At 33.0% G+C, this 26,882-nt stretch overlaps 3 protein-coding genes across 4 annotated transcripts; 1 reads left to right on the plus strand and 2 right to left on the minus strand.

The window, feature by feature from the left end:
• Positions 2,631-3,108, minus strand: LOC104772228. The gene has a single exon (XM_010496865.1). It carries the CDS (start codon positions 3,102-3,104, stop codon positions 2,631-2,633), a length of 474 nt encoding a protein of 157 aa, XP_010495167.1. The 5' UTR covers positions 3,105-3,108.
• On the minus strand, positions 7,825-13,252 carry LOC104769444 (mechanosensitive ion channel protein 10). Of its 2 annotated transcripts, none has more exons than XM_010493659.2 (7): positions 12,898-13,252; positions 12,206-12,566; positions 10,188-11,202; positions 9,980-10,103; positions 8,616-8,909; positions 8,332-8,534; positions 7,825-8,243 (listed from the first exon to the last, which is right to left on the minus strand). In XM_010493659.2, the coding sequence occupies exons 2-7, from the start codon at positions 12,534-12,536 to the stop codon at positions 8,006-8,008; spliced, it is 2,205 nt and encodes a 734-aa protein (XP_010491961.1). In that variant the 5' UTR covers positions 12,537-12,566; positions 12,898-13,252; the 3' UTR covers positions 7,825-8,005. The 2 variants fall into 2 exon arrangements, with proteins under 2 accessions (XP_010491961.1, XP_010491962.1); XM_010493660.2 differs by lacking the exons at positions 9,980-10,103; positions 10,188-11,202 and adding exons at positions 9,001-9,124; positions 9,209-9,847 and having other exon boundaries at positions 11,830-12,566; positions 12,898-13,251.
• On the plus strand, positions 16,496-19,251 carry LOC104769445 (pentatricopeptide repeat-containing protein At5g12100, mitochondrial-like). The gene has a single exon (XM_010493664.2). The coding sequence runs from the start codon at positions 16,577-16,579 to the stop codon at positions 19,028-19,030; it is 2,454 nt and encodes an 817-aa protein (XP_010491966.1). The 5' UTR covers positions 16,496-16,576; the 3' UTR covers positions 19,031-19,251.

A 26,882-nucleotide genomic window follows, 5' to 3' on the forward strand; every position in this document is an offset into this window, starting at 1 on the left:
ATATAAGCATTTTGTCTTGCAATCACAAGTTCCATTTCCATTGCTTAACTCCATGGTTAAACTATAATATATGTTGTCATATTTGTAGGAACAACAACATACTTATTTAATATATTTAAAAGAGCAGATGATTAATCGAAATAAACATTTCTCCAAATTTTATAATTCAATCAGTGTGAGTGTACTTATTACTTTGAAAAACTTTTACATTGAAGTTCATAAAATCATATAAGAAAACTAAAATACTATGTCACTTCAAATTTGGAAGGAAACACTTGGTATTCCTTTAAAAAAAAGTTAAGACACATATAAAAATTTATTAATATTTAACTCACTTTAAAGACATTAAAAGTCATTTAACTCAAACATTCCTCCCACAAATAAAAATATATATATATATATATATATTTATATATATGTTCAAGATTATATTTAAATATTACAGAATTTTGTAGTTAGCTAAACTTATATTCACATATATACAATATATATACATAAGAATTTATATTACTTATTAACACCATAATTCGATCCATTATTTGCGTAACTCAAATTGGTTTCAAAGCCAACTAAAGAAAAACAGAAACAATCTTATTGATATTAGACCAAAACATGGGCATACAAACATAATCACTTACACGGAAGATAATTATTTTTAAAAAATAACTTATTATTGCAACATCAACGTATGAAGGGATTACATAAGCAGTTAATTAGAAAATCTATAATACAATAAATGTATTAGAAACAATATCAGTCAATGATAAGATTGAATCCTCAAAAGCAAGAAACAACATCCTCATAATTCATAAAAAATAAACGCCACAATTGTACACATCTAAACGAAATGGTATAAACATATAGTGTATAAATACAAGTGACGGCAAAGCCCGTAGATGCCTAACTACAACGAAATAATACAAAAGAGAAAACAAAAAAGACCAAAAAAAATATATATATACCAACTACACCACAACCCACGCATTGCGTGGGGAAGCACCTAGTTACTATTAAAATTGGACTATTCTTAAAGCATGTGTATGGGTCAGAATCTCACCGTTATTATGCTTAGTGCATTTTAGTGTTAGACTTTTTTAAATATAACTAGGTTTGGATCCGCATGTGGTGCGGAGTTATTTTTGCATAATATTTTTTATTTTAAATTAGAAAATTTTCACGTAAACTTCTACACATACCTGCATGAGTGATATATCCTACTATATTAATTTAGAAGTACAAATATGAAAGTAACCTTAAAATATGTAAAAAATTACATTCAATTACCATTAGAAAAACTTAATTAAGATTAATAAATTAATTAAAAAATAAAAATGCTGACAGATCAAATATAAAAAATCTATAAAAGTAAAAAAATCTATTCAAATCAAAACTAATATGTACTTGAAAAAAATAAAAAATTAATTTGTACTTGATAAATTATTTTCTCTCTCTAAAAAAATAAAAAAATAAAAAATTCTATTCAAATCAAAACTAATATGTACTTTAAAAAATTATTCTCTCTCTGTAATAAATTATTGACAAAAATTACTAAATATTTTTTTTAAAACATATATACCAATCACAATTCAAAAACTAAGATTTCATATCCAAGTAGATAATAAAATTATTTTTAATAACTAGATTTCAAAGATTTTATTAAGATTTCAATTATGATTCTACTGTCATCTTTCTTTTATTTTATTTACAAATTGTTTAAAATTTTTATATAATATTTATGATTAATAAATATGCAGAATTTTTTTTATATATGTTGTGATTTGAATTTTTAAAAACAAATATATATTACTTAATCTATGGAAAAAATGTGTGTTTTAATTTTCACATTGGCGGGTTGGTAAAACTAAATTTATATAGTTGATAAATTATAAATTTTATTTTCTCACAATTATAATATTAAAATTACTATTTCATATTTCACAAAATAATTATGCAAATACAACAAACAAACAATATAAAACTGTAATAGACATCAAAAATAAAATACTATTATATTTTTAATTAATTAATATTCAAAAATACATATATAAATTTACAGAATAATTAAAAATAAATATTATCTCAAATAAAATAACTTTTTAAAGAAATATAACAATAACTTTTATTACTATATTATAATTTTTTTTTAAATGTTGACCCGTGCTTTAAGCACGATATATCTCCTAGTATAAGAAATAATTAAGATTGATGAGTGATATTACATGTATATTATTCTAATCTAATCCAAACATTTCCAACTGTTTGTTTAGGAGTGTTAAATCAAATTTGGATTCGGTTTCAGTTTCATTTATTTCACGTATTTAATCTAATTTTTTGAATTACACGTTTCTTTCCCATACCCATTATGTAATGTCTCGATATTTGAAATAAATAGAACGTTGAATTTGAATTTAGTTATGTGATAATTGAAAGCCACAACTAAATTTAACCATCCAAATTTTATACTCTCATCTCTTTACCTCTATTTCTTATCCAATTTTTTATGAGAAATAGTTTAGATAATGTCATTATTTTCTGAATTACTTGTTCCTATTTCGTATCGGTTCTTTTTTATTAGATCAGAATTTTTTATATAATAATTCTGAAAACAACGGTGGAGACAAAGCAGCAAACTATTCCCCAATTCGTTCCCCATTCCAGTCATAACATATATTAAATTCACGATCTTTTTCACTGAACCTGCATGGCCCTTCTTTGGTTATATCCCAGAAACAGTAGATGCATGGAATACCCCTACGAACACCATCTCTGTCATCATCGTAAATATCAAACCTTTTTGATTGTCCAGGCAGCCATTTGAATCGACAGAAGAAAAGTGTCGATCCATAAAAAACAGATGGTGTAAACTTAAACGACCAAAAGCTATTCGGAGCGAGAACGTGGAAGCCGAGATCGTCATCTGAGGACTTACAGTGGAGCTTTAATATCGAACCATCACCAAGGCGGTTTGTGATCCTCACCATTGATTGTATAGTAGACCATTTAACATCAGCATCTGGAGAAATCGTTTCCACTTGTGAGAGAACTAATTGTATGAGTGGTGAAATGACCACAACATGAACTTTTGTCTTCTGGACGGTTGTCATTTTTTGTTTTCTGAGAACAAAAGTGTTTTCTGCTGAACACAACTTTACATGACGTTATATATGTATTAGATTTGTTTCCAACACATAAAAACTTTAGAAAGGTTGAATACATGATTGTATTGAAATAAATGGTTGAATACATTACTGATTACATATGGTAGAATATATATATTTTATACCTTGTTTACAATTTATACTATTTTAATTTGGGTTGTTCTAAGAGCATCTCCAACCCATTTCTATTATTTTCCTCTATAAATAGAGAAAAATATAACAATCCATTTTAGTGTTAAATTTGCTCCAATCCACATCTATTCTTACCTCTAAAATATAGATTGCTATATTTTCCTCTATTTATAGAGAAAAAAAATAGAGTTTCTCTATAAATAGAGGAAAAAATAGAAATCTCTATTTTAGAAGTGAGAATAGAGGTGGGTTGGAGTAAAACCCACCTCTATTATAGAGATATTTTTGCTTCTATACTCTATTGTAGAATAATTTTTGTTCCAATCCATCTCTATTTTTACCTCTATAATATAGATTGCTATTTTTTTTCTCTATATATAGAGGAACTCTATTTTTTCTTCTATAAATAGAGTTGAACTATTTTATTTGCAAAGTAGTACTCTTAATCTTTAACTTCTTTTATTTATGACCAAAATAAATAAAATAAGTATTTTTAAGAACTAATAATATAAATTTAAGTATAAATATTTCTTCTAAAATATTGAGACTACCATTTGCAAAAAATAATTTTATAAAAGTGTTATAAAATTTAAAGTAAAATGGATTAGTTTGTAATATTTGTAAATAGAAGGTGTTAATTGTAAAATAAAATAGTATTTGTTTAGAATATTCTATTATAGAGGAATAAATAGGAAAAACCATTGGAGTAAAACTCATCTCTATTATAGAGGAAAAAATATAGAAAACCATTGGAGATGGTCTATTGGTAACCATGACTTAAAAAAGGAACACAGTCCTCAAAAAAAATTACCATTTAATAGTAATATTGTTTCCATACCATTCTTTTACATTCCTCTCCAATATTGATGAGGAACAATAGAAAATATTAAAATTTGTTTTCTTATGTTAAATTAAATGAAAACTTATTTTTATTAATAGTATTTCATTTTTATAATAGAATAATTTCATATTTTCACAATGTACTGACAGAAAAAAATATTTTTGATACGAATTTCATGTTAAATTAAATTTAAGGCTTTATTTGAAAATTGTATGAATAGTAAAATAAAATTAAGAAGTGTTTATACAGAAACTAAAAATACTTTAAATTACTGTTAAAATTTTATATTAGGTTAATATTAATAGTTAATATTTAATAAAAAAGTATAAAAATTCAATTCTCAATTTTGTTTTAAAATCAAATGTAAAATTCATTATATGCACATTAGACATTAAAAGAAATATTAGTATTTTTCATTAAAATCTGATTTATTTAATATTTAATATAAATTTAGAAGATATTGTGACTATTTTTACCAGTTATTATTTTGTTTTTTCTCTACATATTTTCTTTTTATTCCTCAAAACTTGTTTATTTTGTTCCGTCTTGTTTTTTTTATTCATTTTTTTTTGTTCTTCTATTGGTTACCACTAGAAACCTTTGACGTTGAAGAGAGAACTAGCTTAATCTCCCATTTAGATATTGATATTTTTTACCACAGTAATGAATATTGTGATGATATATTTTTGTTTCTTCCATACAAGGTTTACAACAATTTTTTGAAAAAATTGTAACAAAATACTGGCGTAACATCACAAGTTTCCGACATATATCTCTACGTGGGCATATACACAGATGCAGGAACAAATATGTATATATAGCTCTCGGGGATCCAAACGTATATTGTTGAAACTATATAGTGTTATTTTTGAATTTATAGAGAAAAAATATAAAAAAATAAACATAAGTTCCAGACTTTCCAGTGTATTCCAATCATAACATAGCTCAAAACATTGGTAGTTTGGTTAAATCTGCATGGCTTATATTCCACTTATAATCGATGCAGGGATGACCATGGCGAACACCATTTCTGAAATCATCGTAAATATCAAACCAACGTGACTCTTGATCCCACAGAAAATGACAAAAAAATAGCAGTTCTAATAATATTTGGTCTAAACCTATAAAAGACCAACAACTATCCGGTGGGAGAACTTTGATGCCGAGATCGTGATCCAATGACTTGCAATGGTGGAGTAATGTTAAACCACCGTTAAGACGATTATTAATCTCCACCGTTGTTTTCAGAAAAGCCCAAATTCTTATAGTAAGAAGGAGCATCTGATGATTCTGCAGCAATGGGTGGCGGCTCCTCTCGTGACAACGCTAATTGGATGATGATGAGTTACGTGAGTATAGATATTGCTGCCACCACATGAACTCCTGCTCTTTTCATAATCATGATGCAATGCGATATCAAATATTGATGACACCCTTTTTATAATATACGAAGCAGAGACCCCAGTCATGATCATGAAGTCGAAAAATTTGTATAAATGTATCCAATCAGATCATGACAAATCGTTTTTGACAGATTTTGCATTGATTCGATTTTGCAAATAAAACATACATAAGTATCATTTTCATTGCTCTTGTTTGAGACGGTCAATCTAGTACTTTTAAGTCGAGACTCATATATAACGTAAGTAAACATATGGGATTAAGAGTACAATACGGTTTAGAACGCGGGATAAATTGATTTCATCTTCTACTCTAAAGCCTAAAACATAACAAAACAGTACCGCAATGTTTGGTAATAATAATATCTTAAACAACTGGTTTTATAGAAGTACCAAACCGGTTTTTAAATGGTTCTCAGTTCTTGGTGAGATGGACTTCTTGAGGAAGGAGAGTGTAGTCAATGTGAAGGTCCTCCAACATTCTCTTAATAGCCAAAGATTGCTCGGTTCTTCTGATATTCCTCTCTCTGTATTCTTGAAACGTGATGGTGTGGTTGCTGTATAGAGCCATCTTCAGCTTGTTCATGTTCTCTATCTCCTTCACCACCACTGTGTGCACCGGTGCCCAATGCTGCGGGTTCTGCTACAAGTACCTGTACCACAAAACACAATCACTCATTCAACGTCAAGATCTTCAGCTCAGTGATTTACAAAAATGGTTCAAGGTGGGTGGTACTTACTCAGCGATTCTTTCTTTGAGATGTGCGATCTTTGAGACTGGTGTTGAGAATTAGAGATAGAGAATTCCACTGTTTCTCACATATCTGGACTTCTGAAGTAGTTACTTATCGGTTTTGTTGCCAAAACAGAGTTTGGATAATACACTTTCTCGCTGTCAAGCTTCAAAACGAGATAGGACAATAATATACAGAGATACATATATTGCATTAGTACCACATGTGACATGCATGTCGGGGATGATCGCTCTTGTTAGTTTTAAAACGCTCTTTTTAAATGATTGCCAAAGTATTCTTATATGGCTAATGGCTTTTATAACTTCAAATTTTATTTATCCAGCATAAAATATTTTTTTTTTGAAATATTAGTTACCAACTTTCTTGAAAGGTTGGTTGTTAATTTCGTCAATTGTTGCAGGTTGTAAATGATAATATATTAATATTGGGATGTAGCATATACAGTTTTGATTAACTATGAGTTTATTTGTTTTGGATCGAACAACCTTATATTAAATGCGGAGCTAATTAATATAGTGTTCTATATATAGGTGAATAGCACGATATGGTTTTGTAAGATCAAAGCGACGTATTGTAATGAGGAAAAAGCTACACCACTTCTAGAAAGATACATATTCTAATGAGGAAAAGAAAACAAAGAAACAATGATTTTTTTTTTTTTTGGCTTTCTTAGGAACTACGTAACACACAACAGCAAACTATTCCCCAATTCGTTCCCCATTCCAGTCATAACATATATTAACGGCATTATCTTTTTCATTGAACCTGCATGGCCCTTCTTTGGTTATATCCCAGAAACAGTAGATGCATGGAATACCCCTACGAACACCATCTCTGTCATCATCGTAAATATCAAACCATTTTGATTGTCCAGGCAGCCATGTGAATTGACAGTAGAAAAGTGTAGATCCATAAAAAACAGTTGGTCTAAACGTAAACGACCAAAAGCGAGTGGGAGCGAGAATGTGGATGCCGAGATCGTCATCTGCCGACTTACAATGGAGCTTTAATGTAGAACCATCAACGAGGCGGTTTGTGATCCTCACCTCTGATTTTAAAGTAGACCAATTAACATCAGCATCTTGGGAAATCGTTTCCACTTGAGAGAAAGCTATTTGTATGAGGAAGATCGATATTACTACCACCACATGAACTCCTGCTCTTTTCATAGTATTGGTGCAATATTGCAATATCAAATATTGATGACACCCTCTTTATATATACGAAGCAGAGACCCCCAGTCATGATCATGAAGTCGAAAAATTTGTATATAAATGTATCCAATCAGATCATGACATCATTTTTTGACAGATTTTGCATTGATTCGATTTTGCAAATTAAGATTTTTTGTCCATAAATATATGATCTTACAAGATTTTCCTTTAAGAATTCATCATCAGTAAATGGTGATTTTGCATAAAGACTTGACTGTCCATTTCAGTTCAATTGTGTCGTTAAAGTCTTACCATAAACATCCATTAGTATCATTTTTTTTGTTCTTGTTTGAGACAGTCCAGTACTTTAAGTCGAGACTCATATATATAACGTAAGTAAACATATGGGATTAAGAGTAATACGGTTTAGAATTCGGGATACATTGATTTCATCTTCTACTCTAAAGCCTAAACATAACAAAACAGTACCGCAATGTTTGGTAATAATAATAATATCTTAAACAACGGTTTAGCAGAAATACCAAACCGGTTTTAAAATTGGTTCTCAGTTCTTGGTGAGATGAACTTCTTGAGGAAGGAGAGTGTAGTCGATGTGAAGGTCCTCCAACATTCTCTTAATAGCCAAAGATTGCTCGGTTCTTCTGATATTCCTCTCTCTGTATTCTTGAAACGTGATGGTGTGGTTGCTGTATAGAGCCATCTTCAGCTTGTTCATGTTTTCTATCTCCTTCACCACCACTGTGTGTACCGGTGACCAATGTTGCGGGTTCTGCTCCAAGTACCTGATACACAAAACACAATCACTCATTCACAGTTCAAGATCGTTGGCTCAGTGATTTACAAAAATGATTCAAGGTGGGTGGTACTTACTCAGCGATTCTTTCTTTGAGATGTGCGATCTTTGAGACTGGTGTTGAGAAAGAGATAGAGAATTCCACTGTTTCTCCCATATCTGGACTTCTGAAGTAGTTACTTATCGGTTTTGTTGCCAAAACAGAGTTTGGATAATACACTTTCTCGTTGTCAAGCTTCAAGAACACCGTTGATAACAGATTCATTTCTTCAACCAGCATCTGAAAAAGCCACAAAAAACATATGTTTTTATAGAGACATGTATTATACGAGTTCAAAGGATCTTTGGTATGGAGGCTTACCGCGACACCATCAACAACACATCGGTCACCGACATCATAAGGATGCATCACGAAGACAAACACAATGGATTCAAAGAGGTTTTTGCATGTGCTTCCAATTATAAAAGCCAGAGCAACAAGTTGGGTGGAGAAGAACAACAAAACCTTAGTAGTTGCTACTTCTAGAAGCAGCAGCCAAATGACCACGGTAATCACCATCAAGATCGCTGTCACAAGTTTGTTTAACTGCTTAACCGCTGTTTTTGTGTCGTTTAAGGAATGCGCTAAAGCTCTCCTGCTTGTGTACACTTTAACCTGATCATATTGCAACACACAACACAAGTCATTAAAATCAAGAAAGACAGACTCTCATTGGTAAAAACCGCAGAGGTTTGAGGAGACTTACCACCCATTCTGTGAAAGCTTTTCTTGTGATTCTCCCGGTTTCAGCGGCACCATCAAACAATGGGAACACAAGATCAACCTCTTCCTTAATCATGAACCTAAGCAAGTCCTCTTCCTCTATGTAACTGAAAAAAAAAAACAAATCCAATGATTTCCACTAGAGAATGCACCAAGAAAAAAAAAAGAGCAAATCAGAGTTATTTACTCACTTGAATAAAGGCTGAGCAACATTTCTGAAGACATGGTAAGCAGCAGCCAAAGCCTCCATCTCACTAGTAATCTCTCCTCTATCAGCTTGCTCTTTCGCATCTCCGTATGCTGTTTCATCCAATGTGTCAGAGATTGTAGAGAGTCCTGAAGTTCTAACCGCTTCCACCAACACACGCATAGTCCAAGCTGAAACTTTCTCTCGTTTCATCTTATGAACTTTTCCCATATCAATCACTTTCTTCTCTTTAACCAATCCTTTCTTCCCTACACTAGCAAAACTCAAATGGCCTGTGCTTGGCTCACGCCCCACCCTCTCTGCCTCTTCGATAAGTGGAGGACCCGAGAGCGTTTGTAGAACATACTGGTGGAAAACAGAATCTTGAATCCTATCAAAGAAGTTATTGACGTTGAAATTTGCAGCAAGAATCTTCAGCAACAGTGTTTTCACCAGCCAGAGGAATGCACCGGTAAGAACTGAAATAAGAGTCCTGGTTATGACGTTGAGGATCTTTGTTGCTGCAGGGGAACGTTTCACGTCGTGGTTGAACAACAATATCCAAGCAACAAGAATCAAGCTGAGCCATATAAAGACTTGGACGCTCTTCTTCAAGCCATGAACAAAGTAGAGCACTTTCCTCCTCAATNGCGCTAAAGCTCTCCTGCTTGTGTACACTTTAACCTGATCATATTGCAACACACAACACAAGTCATTAAAATCAAGAAAGACAGACTCTCATTGGTAAAAACCGCAGAGGTTTGAGGAGACTTACCACCCACTCTGTGAAAGCTTTTCTTGTGATTCTCCCGGTTTCAGCGGCACCATCAAACAATGGGAACACAAGATCAACCTCTTCCTTAATCATGAACCTAAGCAAGTCCTCTTCCTCTATGTAACTGAAAAAAAAAAACAAATCCAATGATTTCCACTAGAGAATGCACCAAGAAAAAAAAAAGAGCAAATCAGAGTTATTTACTCACTTGAATAAAGGCTGAGCAACATTTCTGAAGACATGGTAAGCAGCAGCCAAAGCCTCCATCTCACTAGTAATCTCTCCTCTATCAGCTTGCTCTTTCGCATCTCCGTATGCTGTTTCATCCAATGTGTCAGAGATTGTAGAGAGTCCTGAAGTTCTAACCGCTTCCACCAACACACGCATAGTCCAAGCTGAAACTTTCTCTCGTTTCATCTTATGAACTTTTCCCATATCAATCACTTTCTTCTCTTTAACCAATCCTTTCTTCCCTACACTAGCAAAACTCAAATGGCCTGTGCTTGGCTCACGCCCCACCCTCTCTGCCTCTTCGATAAGTGGAGGACCCGAGAGCGTTTGTAGAACATACTGGTGGAAAACAGAATCTTGAATCCTATCAAAGAAGTTATTGACGTTGAAATTTGCAGCAAGAATCTTCAGCAACAGTGTTTTCACCAGCCAGAGGAATGCACCGGTAAGAACTGAAATAAGAGTCCTGGTTATGACGTTGAGGATCTTTGTTGCTGCAGGGGAACGTTTCACGTCGTGGTTGAACAACAATATCCAAGCAACAAGAATCAAGCTGAGCCATATAAAGACTTGGACGCTCTTCTTCAAGCCATGAACAAAGTAGAGCACTTTCCTCCTCAATAGAAAGTTTGTTTCTATGAGGAACACAATCAAACGCATGAACCAATTGGTCACCAACATCCCACTGAAGATGACCATGACAAGCACACACCATTTCCAGAGTTCTAGTCCCCATAAGGTATGTTCTTTCAGGACATTAACGGTTAAACTTGAAACCAAAGCACCCAAAACCGCTACAAAGAAAGCTGACTCTATCAAAGCCAATGTACTTATCTTATTGCGCATCTCTTTGTTCAGCTTAACCTTCTTATAGATTTCCTCATCTTCATCTTTCTCCACGACAGCTTTACTTGGTGTTAACGGTGCTGTTGAACCGACACTCCTGTTCGATTTGTTATTCGGGGAATGTCTACTAAAGGAGAAACCAGTACCAAGTTGCTGCTCCTTAGCTTCCTCCTCTATGATNCAAAGCCTCCATCTCACTAGTAATCTCTCCTCTATCAGCTTGCTCTTTCGCATCTCCGTATGCTGTTTCATCCAATGTGTCAGAGATTGTAGAGAGTCCTGAAGTTCTAACCGCTTCCACCAACACACGCATAGTCCAAGCTGAAACTTTCTCTCGTTTCATCTTATGAACTTTTCCCATATCAATCACTTTCTTCTCTTTAACCAATCCTTTCTTCCCTACACTAGCAAAACTCAAATGGCCTGTGCTTGGCTCACGCCCCACCCTCTCTGCCTCTTCGATAAGTGGAGGACCCGAGAGCGTTTGTAGAACATACTGGTGGAAAACAGAATCTTGAATCCTATCAAAGAAGTTATTGACGTTGAAATTTGCAGCAAGAATCTTCAGCAACAGTGTTTTCACCAGCCAGAGGAATGCACCGGTAAGAACTGAAATAAGAGTCCTGGTTATGACGTTGAGGATCTTTGTTGCTGCAGGGGAACGTTTCACGTCGTGGTTGAACAACAATATCCAAGCAACAAGAATCAAGCTGAGCCATATAAAGACTTGGACGCTCTTCTTCAAGCCATGAACAAAGTAGAGCACTTTCCTCCTCAATAGAAAGTTTGTTTCTATGAGGAACACAATCAAACGCATGAACCAATTGGTCACCAACATCCCACTGAAGATGACCATGACAAGCACACACCATTTCCAGAGTTCTAGTCCCCATAAGGTATGTTCTTTCAGGACATTAACGGTTAAACTTGAAACCAAAGCACCCAAAACCGCTACAAAGAAAGCTGACTCTATCAAAGCCAATGTACTTATCTTATTGCGCATCTCTTTGTTCAGCTTAACCTTCTTATAGATTTCCTCATCTTCATCTTTCTCCACGACAGCTTTACTTGGTGTTAACGGTGCTGTTGAACCGACACTCCTGTTCGATTTGTTATTCGGGGAATGTCTACTAAAGGAGAAACCAGTACCAAGTTGCTGCTCCTTAGCTTCCTCCTCTATGATAGTTGTGTCTACAGGACCAGATGGATCCACAAACCGGGACTTGGGTTTTGAGTAAACCGACCTTGCAAAAGATTTCCTCTGAGTTAAACCCTCATTGTTCTGATTTGGACCTCTGGGAGGCTTGTTTGGACTACTAACAAACTTAGAGATCTCAGGAGAAGGGGTTTTATTGTTGATGGGGACTGCTTTCTCAGACTCCGGTGAAGCCATTTCCTTGGTACGCTTTGATTCTTGTTCACCTGAAACATTGATAACAACTTCTCCTCCTCCTCCGTTACTACTCCTTTGTTCTGCCATTCCCAAGCACCAAACTTGTCTACAATAGCTCTGAAAATTTCCCCAAAAAGAAAACAAGAATAAGAACACTTAAGGGACAACAAAGTACCAAACTTTTTACTTGATTAGGATAAAGTACCAATTTTTCTAGCTTGAGTAAGATAAAGTAACAAGATACTTGATTTAACAGACAAAGGGTTTAAGAAAGTTTGGCTAGTTTTGGAATTTAAACCCTAGATTCCTTAAGTATAGGTCTGAAACAGAGCAAATAGATTTACAAATATGAATATAGAACCAATAATTTATTCCTAGTAAATCTGTAGGAAAGATCCAAACTTTTATAATCACAGTCACAGTGAAACGAGAGAGAAACCAAGCTAACCGCTAGTGAGAACTATAAAAAATCTTGCTTTCTTCTGTGACTGTGAGTAGTATCCTCTCAGCTCATTCTTGAAGAAGAAGACCCAAAAAGAAAAAGAAAAAAAAAGCAAGAAATAAAGAAAAAAAGCAGAAAACTTAAGAGATAGTAGTACACGGCACGACCACTTTCATAATTTATGAGAGATGGAAGAATTCAAACATTTGATAAATGAGAACAAGAAGAAATGCGAAAAGCAGAGGCGGTGTGGGAAAAAAAATGCCTGAGAAAAAGTGCTTAAACCCAGAGAAGCCAACAAATACTAAAAAGCTAAATAAATAGACAACAAAAGGACATTGAAAAATAGAGGACAGAGAAAAGGATTGATAAAGAAAGATCTCTCTTACATGAACAAAAACACTCAGGCGGGTCCAATGAGTTAGGGATATCTCAAAGCTATTTAAGCACTATATAATTTAATTGTTGTATACAATGCTTTGTTTTTTAATCGAAGATGGCAAGATGGTGGAGTAGTTTAGGTACCATTGTATTTCCCAAAAATCTATCTATAGAATAATTGCTAACTTTTAACTTTTTCTCGTCAACTGAAAGATAACTAAAATTTATATTAGTAAGTTGGATATAGAATATGAAATATGTATTGGGGAAAATGTTCACACAAAACGTGGTTTTTAGTCAAACTCTCTATCTAACCTAACTTCTATTTATTATAAGACTCGTTTAGTAACTCCTCCTATGTACTATCTGACAAAAAAACACTGTTCTGTACTAACATGTCCGAATATAATAGTTGTCGAAAACTACAAATTGTCTACAGTCATCCAATTTTTTCAAATTTCAAATGTACACGAGTTTCAATAAGCTCAGATACCAGTGAGAATCAAAACATTAAAACCAGTTAACTAGATTGATAAACTAAAAAAAAAAATGAATATTTTACAAAACTGAAATACATGTGTTTTTATTTTAGGTTAAAACACACATCACATAGAAAATGATGTTTGTTTGACTGATGAGATTAGTGACCATACCACTCTCAGTCTCCATCAATTTCCACTATGGCTTTGAATGGAGAAAGCATGTAATGCAGAGCAGATCAAGTAGATCAAGTAGTTCAAGCAGACTAAGTAGAATAAAAGTAGATAAAAAATTTGGCAGTTCAAATGCAGATCAAAGGTGAACAGCATCAAAAAAGCTATAGACCAGATCTGCATGTATTTCTCCTGCAATTACCACAAAAAAACAAAAAAATTTGAACTCCATACAGTTCATCTATATTAATTTTTTAAAGCAAAAAATTTATTGAATGGTAACTTAGTAATAGGAGAACTGCATTAAAGGGTGATCTGCTATTTTTCTGTCCTCCCATTCAAAGCCTATGTTATGTCGTTTGCCTGCTTTTCTCTTTATTTCAACTCCATAATGTCGTTGTTGCTTATGAGCTATGTTTAATCATTCCGTTAATCAAATGCGTGAGCATGTTTAGCGTGGTCTAATTGATGATTGGTCAGCTATCTCTTGCCATAGATAGATTAAACAATTGTCCATTATATTGTTGTGGACCTTGTGGTAGTAGCACTATTACCAAGGAACAGAGACTACTAGTATATCGGTATTCGGTGTATGTGTAAACCTAGTTTAAGTAAACCAGTTGACAGCTGTGTAGTTAAAGTTTTATCAATATCAAGGAAAAGTTACTATATATATTTCTTCACTGATATTTTTCCTCTTAAAATATGATATCACAGAGATTCCCCTCGAACTCTATCGTTTTTTAGTTTTCAAAAAATAAAATGAAAAGTAATAATTTACACGACAAGAATATTTAGAGATTCCACCATCTCTGTACTAATTAAAGTGTTCATGGTGAAAAAAAACATATACTCCTTCCGTTTCAAAATATAAGATGTTTTAGAGAAGTTTTTTGTTTCATAATATAGGATGTTTTCAAGTTTTTATGCAACTTTTAGTTTAATTTAGTATTTTATATTATGCAGTATTATTTCTGATTGGTTGAACTTGTTAAAAGTAAAATCTTCTTAGTCTGTGTGTTTTATTTAAAACATCCTATATTTTGAAACGGAAGGAGTACTATTTTGTAAGCTTGTTTACTTACACACGAGCATCAGATTCCGACAACTTGGCGAAAAAGATAATGGCGTTCCTCAATTGGGTGATTTATACAAATGTACACCATATTGCTGTAAGTGTGCAATAGTCGTCTGTCTAAAGTTCTTAATGTTTATTGTAGGTACCTGGTTGTTTTGTTAAATGATTACTTTAAAATATTTTTATTTGGTATCTAGTGAATGAATAACTTTTCAAAAATTGATAATTTGATATCATAAAGAAAAATCCAAGAAATTGTTATATTAGAAGGTTTTTTTTTCTTTTTTTCATGTAAAATTTATTCAAACCAAAAGAATAACCCTGTTTACATTATTATATGCATCCTTTCATTGAGAAAAAAACTGAAACTAACCAAAACAGAGCAATTTTTTAAAAAAAAACAAATCAGAGCAGTTATGGTGTATGTTACGTCATAACTATTTGATATTGTTACGTATTTACATCTTCAACTTGGTTTCAGTTTATTGCTTTGTTAATGCGATCCTCGGTGCTTCTAAAATCTAAACATTAAATTGAGATGAATTCAATTAAAGACTCTTGTAAAATCTATATATAATGCAGTCACCTCTTCATTGAATGGCATTGAATAAAAAAATTGGATTATACGGTGAAATTTTCATCAGCCCGTTTACTCTCTCTCTCTCTCGTTAATTAGTGCATAAGCCGAACGTGGCAACGTCATACACATGGCAGAGAAAACATTGCAATAGCTACCTTGTTGTGATGCTAGCGTGACAACAAGAAATGAAAAAAGTAAATCTTCCTTATAAATTCGACGACACCATCATACGAGCTAATAATCAGCCTTAATTGTAAGTTTGTAACAGATCGAAAAACGAAAAATTATATGACAATAATTAGGAATGACACACCTACACTTCAATGCACCAAATGTTCTGAAAAATCTCGCCGAGTCTATTGTTGTAAATACTCCGATCCGTATTATTTCTTTCACTTGGACCACAAAAACTTTATTACCTACTTCCTCTACCAAATATGATAATCGGAAAGAGTTTTAAAGAAAGAAGAAACAGAGTTTTCTTGGAAAAGACGAGCTAGACAGACTTGACAACAAAAGCAAGTAATCATGCACAATAAAATCTAGCTAATACCCCGAGAGACAGTTCCTTAACTTTTTTTTTGCACCGACAGCCACCTCAATTATGAACTTCCACTACCACAGAAGTAATGTCAACACGCACTGTGAACTTTATCTTTGGTCATCATCAAAGAGGTGTAAGAATGATGCTCAGTGGCTCTTTAGGTGAAGAACATTTCACTTCTTATTTTGTTATGATTACATCATTTGCCTTGTGTATTGTAACTGCCATAAACAGTTGATCCATCCTCTGCTCCAAACCAAAACCAAATCGGTAATTTCTCAGTTTTTTTAATTCTAACTTACTGGTTAAACCGGATAAAAACCAAAAATAACTCGTGAACCGGATGACCTAAACGGACCGGTTTACCCCGGTTCAATAATGTTCTTCAAAGATTAAATTTAGTAGGAGGAGTCTTTCCACTGTTGCCGAGCGTCGCCGGCAGCTCAACGATGGTGACTCACTTACGACTGGTTTCGAGATCTTCTCGTTACGCCACCGTCAAGTTCACTGACTATGTCTCATCATGTTCATGTCGTCTCTTCTCTGCATCCACCGACACCACTCACCCCGTACCCGAACAATCCCCGCCGACGAATCCCATCACCGGAGACGAAGAGCGACACGAAAAGCTACGGAACCTCCGAGTTCTTCTCCAGCAGAATCGAATCGAAACGGCGCGTGGCGTTCTCTCTTCGCTGCTCCGATCGGATACTACTACGCCTTTCTCGTCGCCGAGAGAACTCTTCTCCGCCTTCTCGTTATCATCTCCGTCGTTGAAACACGATTTCTCCTATTTGCTTCTCTCCGTGCTACTAACCGATTCGAAGATGGTTAACGAAGCTGCGGATTTGTTCTTCGCCTTGAGGAATGAAGGTATTTCCCCCAGCTCAGATTCTTTAACGCTTTTGCTCGATCATCTCGTGAAGACGAAACAGTTCAGAGTGGCTATAAACGTGTTCTTGAGTATCCTGGATTCTGATTATCGTCCGAGCAAGTTCATGTATGGGAAAGCAATTCAAGCCGCCGTGAAATTGAGCGATACTGGTAAAGGTTTAGAGCTGTTTAATCGGATGAAGCACGATAGAATCTCTCCCAGTGTGTTTATTTACAATGTTCTTATCGATGGATTGTGTAAATCGAGAAAGATGAAAGATGCAGAACAGTTGTTCGACGAAATGCTTGCGAGAAGACTGTTACCCTCTTTGATAACTTATAACACTTTGATCGACGGATACTGCAAAGCTGGGAATCCAGAGAAGAGTTTTAAGTTGAGAGAACGCATGAAAGCGGATAAGATTGACCCGAGTCTTATTACGTTTAATACTATGCTTAAGGGGATGTTTAAAGCTGGAATGGTGGAAGATGCTGAGAATGTTTTGAAGGAAATGAAGGATCTTGGGTTTGTACCAGATGCTTTCACCTTCAGTATTCTGTTTGATGGTTATTCGAGTAACGAACAAGGTGAGGCTGCTTTGTGTGTTTATGAGACTGCGGTTGAATCTGGCGTGAAGATGAATGCTTATACCTGTAGCATTTTGTTGAACACGTTGTGCAAAGAAGGGAAGGTAGAGAAGGCGGAAGAGATTTTGGGGAGAGAGATGGGTAAGGGACTTGTTCCGAACGAGGTTATTTATAACACGATGATTGATGGATACTGTCGAGCAGGTGATGTGGTTGGAGCTCGTATGAAAATTGAAGTGATGGAGGAACAAGGGATGAAGCCAGACCATTTGGCGTATAACTGTTTGATTAGGAGATTTTGTGAAGTTGGGGAAATGGCAAATGCTGAGCAAGAGGTTAACAAAATGAAACTTAAGGGACTTTCTCCTAGCGTAGAGACATATAACATCTTGATTGGAGGATATGGGAGAAAGGGTGAATTTGATAAGTGCTTCGACATTCTTAAAGAGATGGAAGACAAGGGTATGATGCCGAATGTTGTTAGCTATGGAACTCTGATAAATTGTTTGTGCAAAGGTTCTAAACTTCTTGAAGCTGAGATTGTTAAGAGGGATATGGAAGACAGAGGAGTTTCACCGAATGTAAGGATATATAACATGCTAATCAATGGTTGTTGCTCAAAGGGGAAGATAGAAGAAGCTTTCCGGTTATCTGAGGAGATGCTCAAAAAGGAAATAGAATTAAACCTGGTGACTTACAACACCCTCATTGATGGGTTGTCCATGACTGGGAAGTTAACAGAAGCTGAAGACTTGCTTCTCGAAATCTCTAGAAAGGGTCTTGAACCAGATGTCTTCACGTATAACTCACTTATATCTGGATATGAACATGCTGGAAACTTGCAAAGATGTATCGCGCTGTATGAAGAGATGAAGAGATCAGGAATAAAACCCACTTTGAAGACATATCATCTTTTGATAAGTTTGTGCACCAAGGAGGAGGGGATAGAGCTCACAGAGAAAATATTTGGAGAGATGTTGTTGAAACCAGACTTGTCAGTTTACAATGGGGTTCTTCATTGCTACGCCGTACATAGAGATATGGATAAGGCTTTTAATCTGCAGAAGCAGATGATTGAAAAGAGTATCGGTTTAAATAAGACAACCTATAACAGCTTGATTCTGGGACAACTGAAGGTAGGAAAGCTGGAAGAGGTTAGGAGTTTGATTAACGAGATGAAAGCCCGGGAATTGGATCCTGGAGCTGATACATATAACATAATAGTGAAAGGGTATTGTGAGGTGAAGGATTATATGGGAGCATATGATTGGTACAGAGATATAAAAGATATGGGTTTGCTATTAGAAGTTTGTATAGGCGAGGAGCTAGTGACTGGGCTTAAAGAAGAATGGAGGTCAAAGGAGGCAGAAATTGTCATTGCTGAAATGAAAGGTCGCAAGCAAGTGGACGAGACTCTTCTATCTGCAACAGAGAAGATATGAGAAAACTAAGAATGTATGCTCCAAGCTTAAGTCCTTTTGAATCCTAGGTTGATCTGTGTAGATTAACAATGGTGATACTATTTGATTACGTTTTTTTTTATCCGTTGGTTGGGAAAACGTGATTCAACGATTTTCTATTGTACACATTAGTTATCAAGTTTTTATGTGTAGAAAATATAATCTTATAATTTCAAAAAAAAAATTGTAGAGTTTTAAAGCGTGCGAGTATCCATGGCGGTTACATTTTCTAACTGCACACAGAGCAAGGTCTCAAAACTCTCGAGGAACACCTAGCCAGAAAAACCTATATCTCCGGGTTAACTCACGTATCACTTCTTTCGTAATTTGGCCTATATTACCAATAACTCGGTTTCTACTTATATCTTGACCTTTTGTCTGTTCATTATATGTTTTCAGCAATCATTTTTCGTTGGATGATGTGAAGGTTTACGCTGCCGTATTGGAGAGAAGCCTGGAGATGGCTTTACCAATGCTAACAAGTGGTATGATAACATTGCTTCCCACCTCGCTAAAAGGTAGTCTATATAGTCTCTCATTCGTTTGCTTTTCTTCTTATTTGATCATCTGAGTTGAATTGCTTTTTCTGTTTAACTTATTGATTGAGCGAGTCAATCACATCTATCCGTCATTCCAACCCTTGCTTCACGAGAGAGAGCGTTATAGCCAGCTCGTGAAGTCCATCTTCTTCAAGTTAAGCTTGGAATCTCTTGATCAGAAGTTGGGTTGATCACTTCATTTCCTGCAGCCGAAGAAGGAGGCCATCTAACAGATGATCCACCAGATGCAGCATTCCCGTTTCCCGAGTCCACTATCAGCATCAGAAAGCTCGGGAGGAGAGGAAGAAGCTGGTCTCTCGTACTGAGTAACATTGGTCTCTGGATTCGAGTAGTAAAAATTCTCGGTTCTACTATCCACAAGACCTTTCCATGGCTTAGGGAGATTAGGATTGGCACGGTAAACTTTTTTTAGTGTTTTTTACGTGAGGTTCTAATTATGCCCCTGCTAATATATTGTTTATTGCCTCCGTTACTATGTTTTCTTCTTAATATATTTTTTGCTATACATGATTTAATAATATTTAGAATGTTGTTACTACATATGATGTGAAAGAGAAAATATGAAAGAGTTATTTTCAAGGAATTTTAATCATGAAGAATATGTAATTATATATCAGATTTGTTTATCCATCCACACATATATAGGTATATATGTGTATATATATATGTTTGGTTTTAAATAGTCAAATGTTATTAATATATTTTAATAAAAAAATTGAATTGTGAATTCTCATTTTAGTTTGTTTTCATTTAATTTGGGTGCTATTTTAAATTGGGGCAATCAAACAAAATAAAACATATGGCTAGAATTCCCTACAAAACTGATAAAAATCAATAATATTCAATAATATTAAAATAAGGAAATCAAATTTAATAGACTACATATTACCCTCTCTAATTAATAAGCTGAAAAGTAAGGATAAAAAAGAGATATTTCGTATTAAAACTGCATTGGAAACCCAAAACGAAATTCTTTTGGAAATATGCTATAGAAATATACTATGAAATATGCTATTTTCAATTAAAATAAATATGTCAATAATTTTGTACTCTTTTGGAAATGATTAATTTTGGGAAGGGTAAAGGTTTACTTGGGGACAAAATTTACAGAAAATTCAAGTATTTTTTAAAACATAATAGATAAATTTTGAAAAATACAAAGAATTGGATAATTTTTATTAATTTATAAAATTTAAATACCCAAAAAAAGGTACATAAAATACGGGTATTCCATATGAACCTCTTACCTATTTCTTTATATGTTGAACTAAAAAATACAATCTCAAATTGATAAATTATTATTAAAACCACAATTATGACATATATAAAAAACATGGTATATATGAGACGGAGGAGTTTTTCATTCTAGAAATAAACATACTTTTTCTCTTTTTTTTTTTTTTATTGTAGTAATTTCTACTAATAACAAAGCAGATCTGATTCTTCTTTTTGACTAAAACACATAGAATATTATACTGGTATAAGATTAGATTATAAATGTTAATAATATTCGTTAAAAATATGTTTACAAACATAAGCCACACACCCGTAATATATTGTAAACCTGATAAATAACTTTAACTTTTAAAATCAATCCCGTACGTATGTGCGGATCTGAATCTAGTATAATATTAAAATATCATACAAATACAATTCAAAAACTTTTGTTTATATATTTTTTTGTTAACAAGCTCATATTCTATTACTAAAACAAAATTTTATCATTTAATAATTTGAAATTAATCAAATGCTTTAACTGACATATTTTTTTTTTTCTTGAACAAAATTAAAAAATATTAATTTATGGATCTGTCGGTAAGGATCGTGAACGTAATTCTCTGCTGGACTGTTAACGTATGGGGTTGTGTCTCCTTGATTCTGGGACCATGATCGTACTTATCCTTCTCTTTTGTGTGAATTGAAAATTTAAAATTCACAGAATCAACTATAAAGAGTTACTAAAGTCTTTTAAAAATTTATGATTAAAATCCAATCAGGGCTTTTTTCATTATTATTTTTGTACACAAAGTAGATACATTTGTTCTTCAACATATATTAGATGAATATAATAAAAATGCTAATAGAAAACAACTATATAAACATATATTCGGTCGAGTGTAATCCAAATTTCATCTCCATTTCTAACACTCAATAGTTGTTTTTTGTCTTAATCAAAGTTGTCATTAATATTCATCACCTCAAAAGCTGAAAATATAGTGGATGATGACAATAATTTTTTTAAAAGAAAAAGTGTGAAATCATCAATCATCAACATTCTTCACATAATCAATGAGGTAATATAGTATTTTAGAAAATTTTCAAAATTGTTGTTTATCAAGTTCTCATCCATCACCCTGGTTTTTTTTCAAATACAACAAATTAATGTATATATTTGTAGTGGGCACAATTATGTTTTCATAATTTTTTTTAAAATATTTATCAAATTCAAATTTTCCGTTTCATGCAATTACCTTTAAATTCGAAATAATTATAATGTTTAGATAGAATTATAGTCAAATCAATGGACATGAAATTGGATTAGGTTGATAAATTACTTATTTTTTTGTTGGATAAATTAACAACAAATATGAATTGGATGGACTCATAACAATTATGTGAATCGAATTGATATGTTATTTTCAATTTAACAAGAATAAAACATGATCTCTAAATCCAATACATCTTTGTATATGGTTTGATGGCAAACTTTTAAACCAGTAACAGAATATTGTTATAAATATTCTATATTGTTTGGATGCCCATTATCGGCCCATTAGTAGATCTGATGTATAACCTAAAACCCTAATATTGTATAACTATATATATGTTATATCCTATGGGATAGATAATAATACAAGAGAACAATTCCCTAACACCCTCTTGTTATAACACGTTATCAGCACGAGGCTTTAACCCTAGCCGCCTAAAAAATAAAAAATTCGGTCAAAACCCTAGTCGATTGTACCTCCTTTTTCTAACGTTTCCGTTCTCCGATAAACATTAATATACAACAAACCGTTCATCGTTCATCCTAGAGATAAGTTTTGCTTTATACTTTATATTTATTGCCTATCGCTTACTAAGTACTATGCTTATGCTTTGACTATCGGACATGCTAATTCAATTATAGTTTCACAAGAAACTGTGTTTGTTATCACATTATTTTATTGTTTGTGGTGTTACCCAATCATACGTGTGCTTTATACGTGTGTATGATCATGGTTATTGATTTATATTATTATTACACATGTTTGAAATATAAATGGTTTAGTTAGTTTAGATTAAGCAGCAAACTTGAAGTTAACTATATGTATAACATTGAAATTATTATTTTATCCATCATCGATTATTGTCCCCTTTGTTTTACTGTTAGTAAACTGAGTTTCACGGTTTTAATATTTAGTTATCGAGATCTATATTTTATTGTCAATTGAACTCGATTTATAATATACTCACGGTATCGTTTATATGCAGTTCGGGCTGGTTTTAGTGGGTCTAATAATTGGACTAAGCAAATAATCGCTCACCGATGGTGTCTCCGTCTCTGATTTCTACTGATGTCTTTACCGAGATAAGTACTACTAATCCATCATATTATATATAGTTGATCATTAAACTCATATGACATAGTAACAGTCGGAAACAATTTTATAGAAATTGATCGTCATATACTTCGATATAATAGATCGACACACGAGATATGGTTTTGTTATTGTTTTACAATACACGTTACTATTCCACTTAAAATATATATATATATATATACTATTTTCTAATAAATGTTTATTAAAAAAATATATATATATATATAAATAAATGATGCTTAATATTTATTTAACAGTACTCATTTATATGATTGTTTATAATGTTTGTGAATTACTTTATTTGTTTAATCACAAATTTAAATCTAATCAAAATTAGATATAATATCATGATGAAATATTTTAAATCAACCTTTGGTGAATAAATTGAAAATCAAGTGAAAATTTACTGAATAATGATTATTGCTTATATTTTCTTGGCATCACTTCTATGAAAAGGTTTAAGTCCAAGTATATGACCATAAAAATTCACTAGTTGTTTAAAATAATCTAAAGAAAGTAAATGACTAAAATTCTTTAAAGAATATATACTTTTAAAGTCACAAATTTATATTTGTCTTGTAGATAAAATATAGTAAAAATATTATGATTTTGTTATTTGTGACTGTGTAAATTATGAGATGTTGATGTGAATCACATCCTATTGACTTGGTTTACTCTTTGAAGTGAATATAACTTTATATTATAAAATAAAAAGCCACACCATTGATGAGAAAGTTGCTATATAAAAGTGACCATAAATATGGATAAGATATATAAAGTTATCAACTAGTTTTTCCACTAAAAGTGAATATTAAGTACTAGATGTACTTATCTTATATATATATATATATATATATATATATGATGAAAGAAACTAGTGTGAGACAATTTCCACTATTCTACTAATATTAAGAAGTAGTAGAAAAAGTATTGAAAGCTCTTGAAGAGTATATATACTATTGTCTATGAGAACAAAATTTGATATTAAATGTGTTACAGTCTCTCAATTAGTCTCAAAATCAAAAGGGTCTAAGATATAATACACGACCCAATTTGAGAATGTTATTGATTACATAGTGGGATTCAAATCGAGATTGATAGACATGAAGTGTCATCATCTCGAGGGGGAGAATTGATGAATCCCACATACAACGGTGATGGAACAGATAGAAGAGTTCACACCTAAAATGAGTTTAATCACTCATATGATAGAACAAATCTTGAGGATTTGAAACGTAATCATGTTGAGACAATAAGCAAAGAAAATACTTTGAAATCATAAGTTTACATATTTTAGAGATTACATGCATTATCTAGAAGATAAAATGCTTATAATAAACCAGAAGGTTTAATGAAAATCTCACTGTTTGGCATGACCGGTTAAGCCATTCCGGTTCAATAATGATGCAAAAGAATAATCAGAAATTTCTGAAAACATTCACTAGAGAACCTGAAGAGTTTTCTTAGTGATTTATTATGTGTGCTGCTTTACAAAGCAAGCCGACTATATGGTTTTCACCAACCCCATGAATTTGGATAATGTCAATTTTGTGGTATGTACAAAGCGATATTGTGGACTGATCATCCACTATATATGTTTGTTATTAAATTGCAACATGAAGTTTGCGAGAGTATTTGGTTAATTGACAATGGTGGTGAAAGCATGTCAAGTAATTGACATAAATGACTCTATATATCAAATAATTCGCATCATGCCAAAGAATTATCATGAGTACTCCCCAATACAATTGGTTTGGGTCAGAAACCAGATATATTCCATTTAAATGTGTTATACATGTTGGTTGCTCCACCATAGTGATATAAGATGGAATTTGAAAGAATGTTGGAAATATGTTGGATATGAATCTCTTTTGAAGATTGAATATCTCGAGAATTTGGACTCAAGATGTAGAGACTGTTGTTTCAGTGAGTCAGTCTTTCCAACATGAGGGGGAGAAAATAAACAGCTGGAACAGAAGTACTGGAAGAAATTATCTTGATCCTCGTACAAAGAAATGTGCGCGCTAGAAGTTGAAAAGATAATTTATTTGCAAAGTTTAGCAAAAAAATGCAAGAAGCATTTACTGACCTTGATAGTGACAAAGTCACATCTACCAGCTGTGCTCCAATTAATATTAATGTCCTAGAAGGATAAGATCAACTGCTAGTAAGTCTAACAATCGCATGAAGTGTGATAGACTTATGGTTCCAAATATAAGAATCCTCGGAAAAGAAAAATGGCACCGAGGAAGCAAAGAGTTATGAAAAATCTCTAGAAGAGATGTAGACATGAGTAAGAAAGAGATTCAGGTACCTGAGAATCATAATGAAAGGAAATCTCAACAAGTTGAGTCATGTCTATAATGAAAAAGGAACCAATAAGAAAATCGACGTTGTAATATGTTTGCATGCAATGTTGCAGTTGATGATGTTATTGATGAAAATCGAGGGTCATAAACCGTAGTTAATATAAAAGTTTTATTGAAGAGTGTACACAAAGAATGATTGGTTAATCATTGAAAGAAGTAACTATGAAATAGTTCAAGTCTCTTAAAGAGATAATATTTGGACTTGCAGTCGTTACACTTCAAAGTGTAAAATGAGTGGGACATAAGAGGATCTTTATGAGAAATAAAGTACATGTAGTAGTACAATCATTCTCATAAATACTTGATATTTATTATAAGAAATGCACTCTCATATGGTGGAAGCAACTATGTAGATCCTTTATGAGTTTGAAAACAAGGCAAGACTTGATTCAGTCTATCTAGAAGGTTTCCAAACTGTCAGAAGTATCCCTTAAAGTGATTATATTGCTAGAGGCAATAATTTATAGTTCTCGAGAACATTGTAAAAGCAAGAAAAAGTCTTGATGATTTTTGACACCTTTGGAGAGAAAAGGGTGAGAGTTTATCTCTATGAGAAAATCATGTGTGTAGAGATCATCGTTGTTGATCTTAAGGATCTCATAGTGTGTTGAAAATAAATCGGGAACAAGCTAAGTGAATATCTTAGGGTTGTGTAAATCCGAGATGAACACTAATTGTAATTGTGTTCAAAAAGTATTTTCAACAAAGTTTGAGGAAGTAGGCATTCGCTGAACCTCGTTAAAAGNGATGAACACTAATTGTAATTGTGTTCAAAAAGTATTTTCAACAAAGTTTAAGGAAGTAGGCATTCGCTGAACCTCGTTAGAAGAAAAAAAAAAATTCTATTTGTCATTTGTCTCTTCTGCACTTACAAGTGGTTCTTGTTAAAATAAAGGTACAAGAACAAGTGCGAAATATGTTGATCATGAAAAGATAATCTGATCTCCGGTAGAGATTTCACATACCAAAGAAGTTATGGAGAAATAATCAATGATGAAATATTACTCCTGAAAAATGGAGAAATTGGATTGTATAATATCAAATATTTCATGAAATTTCTTGAGATTACAGATTTGACATCTGATGAAAGAGATGTTATCGTAAGATGATTACATAGAAAAATGGTCTTATAGTATCATACTAAGATGATTGTTTGGAAGATTGTATGTAAAAGAATATTTGGGCCTAAAGTTCAAATATATCTTCTATATGAAAGGGGTTCATATGACTTGAAGTTCAATGACCCAGTATAATATATGCTGAATCATATGACCCAGGGCTTTTTTCATTATTATTTTTGTACACAAAGTAGATACATTTG

This window comes from Camelina sativa, chromosome 20, assembly GCF_000633955.1.
Source record: "Camelina sativa cultivar DH55 chromosome 20, Cs, whole genome shotgun sequence".
In the NCBI taxonomy this organism is placed as follows: domain Eukaryota; kingdom Viridiplantae; phylum Streptophyta; class Magnoliopsida; order Brassicales; family Brassicaceae; genus Camelina; species Camelina sativa.

Excerpts from the sequence above, each read along its gene's own strand:
- LOC104772228 (XM_010496865.1), bottom strand. The coding sequence starts at position 3,104 with ATGACAACCGTCCAGAAGACAAAAGTTCATGTTGTGGTCATTTCACCA.
- LOC104769444 (XM_010493659.2), bottom strand. The coding sequence starts at position 12,536 with ATGGCAGAACAAAGGAGTAGTAACGGAGGAGGAGGAGAAGTTGTTATC. Across the intron at positions 11,203-12,205 it reads AGCTAAGGAGCAGCAACTTG|GTACTGGTTTCTCCTTTAGT; the intron begins GTACTGGTTTCT and ends AGCAGCAACTTG. Across the intron at positions 8,244-8,331 it reads CTCAAAGAAAGAATCGCTGA|GTACTTGGAGCAGAACCCGC; the intron begins GTAAGTACCACC and ends TTTGTGTATCAG.
- LOC104769445 (XM_010493664.2), top strand. The coding sequence starts at position 16,577 with ATGGTGACTCACTTACGACTGGTTTCGAGATCTTCTCGTTACGCCACC.